The sequence below is a fragment of the Taudactylus pleione genome, unplaced genomic scaffold, assembly GCF_031769625.1.
Source record: "Taudactylus pleione unplaced genomic scaffold, aTauple2 ptg002219l, whole genome shotgun sequence".
NCBI classification, from domain to species: domain Eukaryota; kingdom Metazoa; phylum Chordata; class Amphibia; order Anura; family Myobatrachidae; genus Taudactylus; species Taudactylus pleione.
The window spans coordinates 380,651-393,618 of record NW_028286612.1 but is presented as its reverse complement, the minus strand read 5'-3'; the positions used below and the strand labels follow the sequence as shown (position 1 = coordinate 393,618).

The 12,968-nt window shown below is 50.1% G+C and overlaps 1 protein-coding gene across 1 annotated transcript in view; it reads left to right on the top strand.

Moving 5' to 3' along the window:
- LOC148431500 (uncharacterized) overlaps positions 1–12,968 on the top strand; it is a 163,884-nt gene that overhangs the window by 134,745 nt on the left and 16,171 nt on the right. Inside the window, exon 2 of the mRNA XM_088465981.1 lies at positions 12,090–12,195. Within this exon, the coding sequence (XP_088322107.1) occupies positions 12,118–12,195 (78 nt within the window). The 5' untranslated portion in view covers positions 12,090–12,117. The remainder of the gene's footprint in view (positions 1–12,089; positions 12,196–12,968) is intronic.

Sequence of the window (12,968 nt, the reverse complement as noted above, 5' to 3'; positions counted from 1 at the left end):
TATATACAGGAGGAGCAGCGTGTGATGTCCTATGTACAGGGGGAGCAGCCTGTGGTGTCCTATGTACAGGGGGAGCAGCCTGTGGTGTCCTGTTATTATTATTGTACAGGGGGAGCAGCCTGTGGTGTCCTGTTATTATAGTACAAGTGGAGCAGCCTGTGGTTTCCTGTTATTATTATTATACAGGGGGAGCAGCCTGTGGTGTCCTGTTATTAATATTATACAGGGAGAGCAGTCTATGGTGTCCTACATACAGGGGGAGCTGCCTGTGGTGTCCTGTTATTATTATTATACAGTGGGAGCAGCCTGTTGTGTCCTATTATTATACAGGGGGAGCTGCCTGTGGTGTCCTACATACAGGGGGAGCAGGCTGTGGTATCCTATTATTATTATACAGGGGGAGCAGCCCGTGGTGTCCTGTTGTTGTTATGCAGTGGGAGCAGCCTGTGGTGTCCTGTTATTATTATTGTACAGGGGGAGCAGCCTGTGGTGTCCTGTTATTATTATTAAACAGGCGGAGCAGCCTTTGGTGTCTTGTTATTATTATTATGCAGGGGGAGCAGCGTGTGGTGTCCTGTTATTATTATTATACAGGGGTAGCAGCCTGTGGTGTCCTATATACAGGGGAAGCAGCCTGTGGTGTCCTATATACAGGGGGAGCAGCCTGTGGAGGACTATATACAGGGGGAGCAGCCTGTGGTGTCCTATATACAGGGGAAGCAGCCTGTGGTGTCCTATATACAGGGGGAGAAGCCTGTGGTGTCCTATATACAGCGGAAGCAGCCTGTGGTGTTTTTTTATTATTATTATACAGGGGGAGCAGCCTGTGGTGTCCTGTTATTATTATTATACAGGGTGAGCAGCCTGTGGTGTCCTATTAATACTATTATACAGGAGGAGCAGCCTGTGGTGTCCTATTATTATTATTATACAAGGGGAGCAGCCAATGGTATCCTGTTATTATTATGCAGGGGGAGCAGCCTGTGGTGTTCTGTTATTATTATACAGGCGGAGCAGCCTGTGATGTACTTTTTACTGGGGGAGCAGCCTGTGGTGTCCTACTGTACAGGGGGAGCAGTCTGTGGTGTCATACTGTACAGGGGGAGCAGTCTTTGGTTTCCTGATATTGTTATACAGGGTGAGCAGCATGTGGTGTACTATATACAGGAGGAGCAGCGTGTGATGTCCTATGTTCAGGGCGAGCAGCCTGTGGTGTCCTATGTACAGGGGTAGCAGCCTGTGGTGTCCTGTTATTATTATTGTACAGGGGGAGCAGCCTGTGGTGTCCTGTTATTATTATTATACAGGGGGAGCAGCCTGTGGTGTGCTGTTATTAGTATTATACAGGGAGAGCAGTCTATGGTGTCCTACTTACAGAGGGAGCAGACTGTGGTGTCCTGTTATTATTATACAGTGGGAGCAGCCTGTGGTGTCCTGTTATTATTATTATACAGGTGGAACAGCCTGTGGTGTCCTACATACAGGGGGAGCAGGCTGTGGTGTCCTATTATTATTATTATTATACAGGGGGAGCAGCCTGTGGTGTCCTATTATTTTTATTATTATACAGAGGGAGCAGCTTGTGGTGTCCTGTTATTATTATACAGGGGGAGCAGCCTGTGGTGTCCTGTTATTATTATTCTATAGGTTGAGCAGCCTGTGGTGTCCTATTATTTTTATTATACAGAGGGAGCAGCCTGTGGTGTCCTGTTATTATTATACAGGGGGAGCAGCCTGTGGTGTCCTGTTATTATTATTCTATAGGTTGAGCAGCCTGTGGTGTCCTATTATTATTATTATTATTATACAGAGGGAGCAGCCTGTGGTGTCCTGTTATTATTATACAGAGGGAGCAGCCTGTGGTGTCCTGTTATTATTATTATTATACAGGGGGAGCAGCCTGTGGTGTCCTGTTATTATTATACAGGGGGAGCAGCCTGTGGTGTCCTGTTATTATTATACAGGGAGAGCAGCTTGTGGTGTCCTGTTATTATTATTATACAGAGGGAGCAGCCTATGGTGTCCTGTTATTATTATACAGGGGGAGCAGCCTGTGGTGTCCTGTTATTATTCTTATTATACAGGGGGAGCAGCCTGTGGTGTCCTGTTATTATTATTATTATACAGTGGGAGCAGCCTGTGGTGTCCTGTTATTATTATTATTATACAGGGGGAGCAGCTTGTGGTGTCCTGTTATTATTATTATTATTATTATACAGGGGGAGCGGCCTGTGGTGTCCTGTTATTATTATAATACAGGGGGAGCAGCCTGTGGTGTCCTTTTATTATTATTATTATTATTATTATTATTATTATTATTATTATTATTATTATTATACAGAGGGAGCAGCCTGTGGTGTCCTGTTATTATTATTATACAGGGGGAGCAACTTGTGGTGCCCTGTTATTATTATACAGGGGGAGCAGCCTGTGGTGTCCTGTTAATATTATTATTCAGGGGGAGCAGCCTGTGGTGTCCTGTTATTATTATTATACAGGGGGAGCAGCCTGTGGTGGCCTGTTATTATACAGGTGGAGCAGCCTGTGGTTTCCTATATACAGGGGGAGCAGCCTGTGGTGTCATATATACAGGGCGAGCAGCCTGTGATGTTCTAAATACAGGGGGAGTAGATTATGGTGTCCTATGTACGGGGGGCACAGCCTGTGTTGTCCTATGTACAGGGGAAGCAGCCTGTGTTGTCCTATGTACAGGGGGAGCAGCCTGTGTTGTCCTATGTACAGGGGGCGCAGCCTGTGTTGTCCTATGTACAGGGGGAGCAGCCTGTGTTGTCCTATGTACAGGGGAGCAGCCTGTCGTGTCCTATATACAAGGGGAGCAGCCTGTGGTGTCCTATGTACAAGGGGAGCCGCCTGTGGTGTCCTATATTCAGGGGGAGCAGCCTGTGGTGTCCTATTTACAGGGGAAGCTGCCTGTGGTTTTTTTTTTATTATTATTATACAGGGGGAGCAGCCTGTGGTGTCTTGTTATTATTATTATACAGGGGGAGCAGCCTGTGGTGTCCTATTATTATTATTATTATACAGGGTGAGCAGCTTGTGGTGTCCTGTTGTTATAATTATACAGGGGGAGCAGCCTGTTGTGGACTATATACAGGGGGAGCAGCCTGTGGTGTCATATGTACAGGGGGAGCAGCCTGTGATGTCCTATATACAGGGGGAGCAGCCTGTGGTGTCGTGTTATTATTATTATTATTATACAGGGTGAGCAGCTTGTGGTGTCCTGTTATTATTATTATAATACAGGGGGAGCAGCCTGTGGTGTCCTGTTATTATTATTATACAGGGGGAGCAGCTTGTGGTGTCCGGTTGTTATAATTATACAAGGGGAGTAGCCTGTGGTTTCCTGTTATTATACAGGAGGAGCAGCCTGTGGTGTCCTGTTGTTATTGTACAGGGGGAGCAGCCTGTGATGTCCTGTTATTATTGTACAGGAGGAGCAGCCTGTGGTGTCCTGTTTTTATTATTATTATTATACTGGAGGAGCAGGCTGTGTTGTCCTGTTATTATTATTCTATAGGGGGAGCAGCCTGTGGTGTCCTGTTGTTATTATTATACAGGGGGAGCAGCCTGTGGTGTCCTGGTATTATTATTCTACAGGGGGAGCAGCCTTTGGTGTCCTGTTATTATTATACAGGGGGAGCAGCCTGTGGTGTCGTGTTCTTTTTATTATTCAGGGGGAGCAGCCTGTGGTGTCCTATTATTGTTATTATTATTATTATTATTATTATTATACAGGGGGAGCAGTCTTTGGTGTCCTATTATTATTATTATTATACAGGGGGAACAGTCTTTGGTGTCCTACTGTACGGGGGAGCAGTCTGTTTTGTCCTATGTGCAGTTGGAGCAGCCTGTGGTGTCCTATATACAGGGGGAGCACCTGTGGTGTCCTACATACAGGCGGAGCAGGATGTGGTGTCCTATTATTATTATTATTTTCTAATTCAGGGTCCATAGGGTATCCACAGGATACCTTGGGGTATAGGTGTGACGTCAGTCGCCGGGCTCCATAGAGTTAAGCTTTTCAGCCTCCCAGGATGCACTACGGTCCCCCTCCTATACCCCGCCCCCGTGCCAAGGCACCTCAGTTTCGTTTGGTGCCCGGCCGGAGTCGGGTGAACCTGTCGGAGTGGGGGCTAGAAGAGCCCTGAAGCTTTTTCTTCATGCAGCTGTGGCTGCACATCTGGATGAACAGCATGGACAGTCAGTCCTGATGTCCATGCTGTCTTCCCTACACCCCCGCCGGTACCAGAACGCCGGTACCGATCCGGGGATGCTGGTGAGCATCTGGGGTCACAGCTAGCGGTGACCCCAGATGTTCCGGACCATGGCCGGATCCAAGGGGGACAAAGGTAAGCAGCGGGGTCCCGCGGTGGGTCCCCGCTGGTCACATGGTCCTAAGTCCCCAGGCAGGGGGCTCCCTGGGGACTGGCTGCAGCTTGGAGCCAGGCGACCAACCTGCGCTTCCACTACCTGCTGGGACAGCGGACCGCAGCAGAGCGGTAGCGATGCGGCGTCCCAGGGGTTAAATGCATGCCAGGGGAGCGCGCCTTCCCTGTCTCACAGCCGGCGCCTCCCCCGCTGCACACAGCCCTCTCTGCACGCTGCCGACTGGTCCTGTGTCAGCGCTCCTCCCCCAGGCCAGCCTCCTCTCTGCTCCTCGGCGGCCATCTTCTCCTGAACGCATGGTGAACGCTGCTGGAAGCCTGGATGGAAGCATCGTGGTCTGGGTCCCCCCGCATACCTCTCCTCTGCTGTGGCCAGGTCTGTGTATGCTGCGCTGTGTCCTACCAGGCCCTGTGTCTGCGTTGTTGAGTGATCAGCGCTGGTTAGTGCAGGAATTGTTATTTCTTTGCATTGTATGTGACTGTGCTAGCGCTGCCTGTAACTTTTCTTCTATTCTGACTGTCAGCTTTATTACTGTCCCTGTTCTTTCTGCTAAGCCCTTGCGGTGCGGTGCTGCAGGGTGGTCTCTCACCTATTTACCATATAATTGGTGAGAGGGGTCACATACTTGGTGCCATCATGTCTGAAAGTGATTTTCCTCTCCGGCTACAGTGTACTACGTGTAAAGTACCGTTAGCGGAGGGGGAGGGTAGCGCGGAGGGCCTTTGCCGGCAGTATTTGTCCATGGCGCGGCCGCTTACGGTTACAGCACCAGTTAGCTCCACAGCCCGCGTTTACACCAATGGGTTTGTCCCAGCAGTCAGTGGTGTCGTCACCCATGCAGGGTTTCCCACGACAATTGGTGGTACCCTACAGTCTCCCTATTTCCCCGCTCCCGGGTTCTCAGGAGCCAGCGTGGGTTAACTCCCTGACGAGTTCTGTACAGCACTTGTCAGATGTGTTGCAAGGGGAGTCTGTGATGCGGCCACATAAACGGCCGGTGGTGTCTCTGTCGGCTCCTTATGAGGATGACGAAGGGACGTCTGATGATGGGGAGATTCTGGATCCTTACGATCAGGAACCTTTCCATGCTAAGGACGCTGATGCTAAGTCCAAAGTATATATTCCTGGACTTATTCGGGCGGTCCGCACAGCCTTGGTGATTGAGGACGAAGATCCCCCAGCGGCTAAATCTAAGTATGCCTTTTTCAAAGATGTGAAGGGCGATGCCACAGTCTTTCCTCTTTCGGGTCAGTTAGTGGACCATTTAGAGGAGGCGTGGAAACAGCCTGGCAAAAGATACCAGCCGCAGAGACGCCTGGCGGTGGCTTATCCGTTCGCGGATAATTATTTTGCAAAGTGGGAATCCCCTCCACAGGTGGATTCTCACGTAACCCGTCTTGTCCGTAGTGCCACATTGCCGATGCCATCCATGTCATCCCTTAAGGATGCTACGGACCGCAAGGTGGAGATCTGCCTGAAGTCCACTTATTCCATTGCGGGGGGGGGGGCAGCACGGCCGGCTATGGCCATTTGCTGAGTTGCCAGAGCGATGGAGCGCTGGGCGGATTCATTAGAGGCTTCTTTTGATTCTGACTGTCCGGCCGAACAGGCGGAGTTGATTGGTAATCTCCGTGATTCGGCCACTTATATCAACGAGGCGGCCCTAGACGTTAGTACTCTGGTGTCTAGAATTTCTTCAGCAGCGGTGGCTGCTCGTCGCACCTTGTGGCTGCGATCCTGGAAGGCGGACGCAGATTCCAAAAAGGGTCTGGAGGCGTTGCCGTTTAGCGGAGAAGTTCTCTTCGGTCCGGATCTGGATAAGATTGTGGCCACGCTGGCGGCAGCCAAATCGGCTTGTCTCCCGTCGGCCGCTGCTCCTTCTGCTCTGGACCATCGTCCTTTCGGTCATCTAGGGCCCAGGGCAGGCCCAAACCACAGTCGTTTCCTCGACAGGCTGGCCCTAAGAAATCGGCCAGGCCCCGGAAGCAGGCATGGAGTACCAGACGTCCGGCCCCCAAGCCAGATGACAAGCCTGCGGCCTGACGGTCCGGGCCTCCGTTTGGGGGATCCCAACGTGGGAGGCCGCCTGCTGCAGTTCGCCCAGTGTTGGTCGGCCACTACGACAGACACTTGGGTTCTCGAGGTGGTCTCCCACGGGTACGCCCTCTCCTTCCGGCGCAGACCCCCGGCTCCATTCTTCACCACGGGTCTACCATCAGACCGGAACAAGGTACGGAGCTGCGGAAGGTATTGCACACTATGCTCCAGGCTGGAGTTATAGTGCCTGTTCCATTCTCCCAGAGGGGCCAGGGTTTCTATTCAAATCTTTTTTTGGTACAGAAACCCAATGGGTCGTATCGTCCGATTCTCACCCTCAAAGCACTCAACAAGTCTTTGCGGGTTTCGGATGGAGACCCTACAGTCCATCATTCTGGCGCTGGAACCTGGGGACTACATGGTGTCATTGGACATACAGGACGCTTACCTGCATGTCCCTATTCTTTTGCACCATCAACAGTTCCTCAGGTTTGCAATCCGCAGCAACCACTTCCAGTTTCGGGCGTTACCTTTTGGCCTGGCGACAGCACCACGTGTTTTCACCAAGGTGATGGCGGTCATGGCGGCTTCTCTGCGGCTGCAGGGAGTCCGCATGTTGCCGTACTTGGACGACCTGTTATTGGTGGCAGGATCTCCAGAGCTCCTGTTACGCCACTTGGACCTGACCATTGCACTGCTGCAATGGCACGGCTGGCTAATCAACTGGCAGAAGTCCACTCTAATCCCGTCTTGGAGGATTCTGCATCTTGGAGCCTTATTGGACTCGGGACAGCAAAGGATCTTCGTGACGGAGGACAAGATCTCTGCTTTACAGTCAAGGGTGCGCAGTTGTCTGCACAGCCGCCGGGTGTCCCTACACTCGGCGATGAGGTTACTGGGCTCCATGGTGTCGGTGTTCGACATGGTGGAATTCGCCCAGTTTCACTCCAGACCTCTGCAGCACCTGATCCTGTCCAAGTGGAATGGGCTGCCTCAGTCTCTGAAGTCCCAGACGATTGTGATCACTCCGGAGGTTCGCCTATCCCTTGCTTGGTGGTTACAGACGACCCACCTCAACAAGGGACGTCCGTTCTGGGTTCCAAATTGGGTCCTGTTGACAACGGACACCAGTCTTCGGGGCTGGGGAGCAGTTTCGGGTCCACACTTGTTCCAGGGCAGGTGGACGCCGACAGAAGCGGAGCTTCCAATAAATATCTTGGAACTCTGTGTGGTCTTCAATGCTCTCCAGCAGGCACATTGGTTTCTCCAGGGTCACCCGGTGCAGGTCCAGTCGGACAACGCTACCACCGTGGCCTACATAAACAGGCAAGGAGGAACTCGCAGTCGGGCGGCTCTCGTAGAGGTGTCTCGGATCCTGGTTTGGGCGGAGCGCAATCTTCCGGCCATATCAGCGGTCTTTATCTCGGGAGTGCTAAATTGGGAGGCGGACTTTCTAAGTCACCAGGACGTTCATCCGGGGGAATGGTCCCTGCACCCGGACGTTTTTCAACTGCTGGTGGACAGGTGGGGTCTTCCAGAGATCGACCTCATGGCGTCCCGGCACAACAACAAGTTGCCGGTGTACGGGTCTCGCACAAGAGACGAAGGGGCGTCTCTGGTGGATGCTCTGTCCGTCCGGTGGACGTTCCGGTTCGCATACCTGTTCCCTCCGGTCTCCCTTCTTCCACGGGTAATCCGGAAATTCAAACAGGAAGGAGGGACGCTCCTGTTGATAGCTCCCGCGTGGCCCAGACGGCACTGGTTCTCAGACCTTCAGGGTCTGTCCGTGGACAGTCCTCTGCGGTTGCCGCTACGGCCGGACCTTCTGTCTCAGGGTCCTTGTCTTCACCCGGACCTGACTCGGCTGTCTTTGACGGCGTGGCTGTTGAGATGGCCATGCTGAGGTCCCGGGGGTTTTCCAGCTCTGTGGTGCGTACCATGTTGCGAGCTCGGAAACCGTCTTCCGCGAGGATATACCATCGCGTGTGGCATACGTTCTTCCAGTGGTGTCGATCGAGAGGTTATGCACCGCGGGAGTTTCATCTGTCTCGGATTCTCGCCTTCCTGCAAGCGGGACTAGATCATGGGCTTCGCCTTGCTTCTTTGAAGGTACAGGTTTCGGCCCTATCTGTCTGGTTTCACCGTAGGATTGCTACAATCCCGGATGTGCGCACCTTTATGCAAGGTGTTCTCCGCATTCAGCTTCCCTTTCTTCCACCTGTGGAACCTTGGGATTTGGCTGTGGTCCTGAGGGCTCTCCAAGGACCGCCGTTTGAACCACTGGGCTCAGTGGATCTTAAATGGCTAACAGCTAAGACTGTTTTCCTTCTGGCTATTGCTTCGGCCAGACGTGTTTCTGATTTAGGGGCTCTTTCTTGTAAACCCCCTTTCTTGGTTTTTCATGGGTACAGGGCAGTGCTCCGCACTCGGTCCGAGTTTCTTCCCAAAGTTGTTTCCCAGTTTCATGTTAACGAGGAAATCGTTGTTCCGGCCTTTAACTCACCGGGTCTTTCCGTGGGTTAGGCCTCTTTGGATGTTGTGCAGGCCTTAAGGACTTATGTTGACCGCACTTCTTCGTTTAGGAAGTCGGACGCTTTGTTTGTCCTCTATGGCTTCCGTAAAAAGGGTTGGCCTGCTTCAAAGCAAACTTTGGCAGCCTGGATCCGTATGGCTATTTCTGAAGCTTATCTTCATGAAGGCCTACCGGTTCCTCTTTCTCTGAAGGCTCATTCCACTAGGCCTGTGGGTCCTTCGTGGGCAGCTCGACGTGGTGCCTCTGCAGTCCAGATCTGCAAGGCTGCTACGTGGTCTTCTGTCCATACCTTCGTGAGGTATTACAGGTTTGACACCTTCGCCTCTCAGGATGCTTCCTTCGGGCGGCGGATTCTCCTTTCTGCACAGGAGCGTCCCCACCCTTAAAGGATACTGCTTTGGGACATCCCCAAGGTATCCTGTGGATACCCTATGGACCCTGAAGTAGAAAATATGAGATATGGTAAGAACTTACCCTTGTTATCTCTATTTCTACGAAGTCCATAGGGTTCCACAGGACTCCCGCCCTGTCGCACCTGTGCTGCAGATGGGCTTTGCTCTGGTCACCGGTTTTCCGTCTCCCTCTGGTGAGAATGTGATTCTTGTATGTGTCCAGATCTTTTTTCTCTCTCTTCCTTCTCCTCCTCCGGCCTATGGCTTGATAACTAACTGAGGTGCCTTGGCTCGGGGGCGGGGTATAGGAGGGGGTCCCTAGTGCATCCTGGGAGGCTGAAAAGCTTAACTCTCTGGTGCCCGGCGACTGACGTCACACCCAAGGTATCCTGTGGAACCCTATGGACTACGTAGAAATAGAGATAACAAAGGTAAGTTCTTACCATATCTCATATTATTATACAGTGGGAGCAGCTTGTGGTGTCCTGTTATTATTATTATACAGGGGGAGCATTCTGTGGTGTCCTATGTACAGGGGGAGCAGCCTGTGGTGTCCTATGTACAGGGGGAGCAGCCTGTTGTGGACTATATACAGGGGGAGCAGCCTGTGGTATCCTATGTACAGGGGGAGCAGCCTGTGGTATCCTATGTACAGGGGGAGCAGCCTGTGGTGTCCTATGTACAGGGGGAGCAGCCTGTGATGTCCTATATACAGGGGGAGCAGCCTGTGATGTACTATATACAGGGGGAGCAGCCTGTGATGTACTATATACAGGGGGAGCAGCCTATGGTGGACTATATCCAGAGGGAGCAGCCTATGGTGTCCTATGTACAGGAGGAGCAGCCTGTAGTGTACTGTTATTATTATACAGGGGGAGCATGCTGTGGTGTCCTATTATTATTATACAAGGGGAGCAGCCCGTGGTGTCCTGTTATTATTATGCAGGGGGAGCAGCCTGTGGTGTCCTGTTATTATTATACAGGGGGAGCAGCCTGTGGTGTCCTGTTATTATTATTATACAGGGGGAGCAGCCTGTGGTGTCTTATATACAATAGGAGCAGCGTGTGATGTCCTATGTACAGTGGGAGCAGCCTGTGGTGTCCTATGTAAAGGGGGAGCAGCCTGTGGTGTACTGTTGTTATTATTATTATACAGGGGGAGCAATCTATGGTGTCCTCTTATTAGTATTATACAGGGGGAGCAGCCTGTGGTGTCCTGTTATTATTATTCTATAGGGGGAGCAGCCTGTGGTGTCCTGTTATTATTATTATTATTATTATTATTATTATACAGGGGGAGCAATCTATGGTGTCCTCTTATTAGTATTATACAGGGGGAGCAGCCTGTGGTGTCCTCTTATTAGTATTATGCAGGGGGAGCAGCCTGTGGTGTCCTGTTATTATTATACAGGGGGAGCAGCCTGTGGTGTCCTGTTATTATTATTATACAGGGGGAGCTGCCTGTGGTGTCTTATATACAATAGGAGCAGCGTGTGATGTCCTATGTACAGTGGGAGCAGCCTGTGGTGTCCTATGTAAAGGGGGAGCAGCCTGTGGTGTACTGTTGTTATTAGTATTATACAGGGGGAGCAGCCTGTGGTGTCCTGTTATTATTATTCTATAGGGGGAGCAGCCTGTGGTGTCCTGTTATTATTATTATCATTATTATTATTATTATACAGGGGGAGCAATCTATGGTGTCCTCTTATTAGTATTATACAGGGGGAGCAGCCTGTGGTGTCCTATTTTTATTATTGTACAGGGGGAGCAGCCTGTGGTGTCCTGTTATTATTATACAGGGGGAGCAGCCTGTGGTGTCCTGTTATTATTATTATACAGGGGGAGCTGCCTGTGGTGTCTTATATACAATAGGAGCAGCGTGTGATGTCCTATGTACAGTGGGAGCAGCCTGTGGTGTCCTATGTAAAGGGGGAGCAGCCTGTGGTGTACTGTTGTTATTAGTATTATACAGGGGGAGCAGCCTGTGGTGTCCTGTTATTATTATTCTATAGGGGGAGCAGCCTGTGGTGTCCTGTTATTATTATTATCATTATTATTATTATTATACAGGGGGAGCAATCTATGGTGTCCTCTTATTAGTATTATACAGGGGGAGCAGCCTGTGGTGTCCTATTTTTATTATTGTACAGGGGGAGCAGCTTGTGGTGTCCTGTTATTATTATACAGGGGGAGCAGCCTGTGGTGTCCTGTTATTATTATTCTATAGGGGGAGCAGCCTGTGGTGTCCTGTTATTATTATTATTATTATACAGGGGGAGCAATCTATGGTGTCCTCTTATTAGTATTATACAGGGGGAGCAGCCTGTGGTGTCCTGTTATTATTATTATACAGGGGGAGCAGCCTGTGGTGTCCTGTTATTATTATACAGGGGGAGCAGCCTGTGGTGTCCTATTATTATTATTATACATGGGGAGCAGCCTGTGGTGTCCTGTTATTATTATTATACAGGGAGAGCAGTCTGTGGTGTCCTGGTATTATTTTACAGGGGGGGGCAGCCTGTGGTGTCCTCTTATTAGTATTATACAGGGGGAGCAGCCTGTGGTGTCCTGTTGTTATTATTATTATTATTATTATTATTAATATACAGGGGGAGCAGCCTGCTGTTTTCTACACCATGTTTGACATTTTATTTAACTATTATTGTTAAGTTGGTTGGATGTATAGTGCAAAAACATCATTTTCTTGTCTTTATTCCTAGATTGTGAGGAATTGTAAGCCACACGAGGATGGACACGGACAGGAGTCACATGACTGAGAAGATAATAAATCTCACCCTGGAGATGATCTACCTGCTGACGGGGGAGGTGAGACGTCACAGTGACATCACTTATATCTATAGTAATAATACAGGGACATGACTGGGGAGGTGAGGGAATCTGGGGGTGTCACAGTGACATCACTTATATCTATAGTAATAATACAGGGACATGACTGGGGTGGTGAGAGGATCTGGGAGTGTAACAGTGACATCACTTATATCTATAGTAATAATACAGGGACATGACTGGGGAGGTGAGGGAATCTGGGGGTGTCACAGTGACATCACTTATATCTATAGTAATAATACAGGGACATGACTGGGGTGGTGAGAGGATCTGGGAGTGTAACAGTGACATCACTTATATCTATAGTAATAATACAGGGACATGACTGGGGAGGTGAGGGGATCTGGGAGTGTCACAGTGACATCAGTTATATCTATAGTAATAATACAGGGACATGACTGGGGAGGTGAGGGGATCTGGGAGTGTCACAGTGACATCACTTATATCTATAGTAATAATACAGGGACATGACTGGGGAGGTGAGGGGATCTGGGAGTGTCACAGTGACATCACTTATATCTATAGTAATAATACAGGGACATGACTGGGGAGGTGAGGGGATCTGGGAGTGTATGCAGTGACATCACTTATATCTATAGTAATAATACAGGGACATGACTGGGGAGGTGAGGGGATCTGGGAGTGTCACAGTGACATCACTTATATCTATAGTAATAATACAGGGACATGACTGGGGAGGTGAGGGGATCTGGGGGTGTCACAGTGACATCACTTATATCTATAGTAATAAT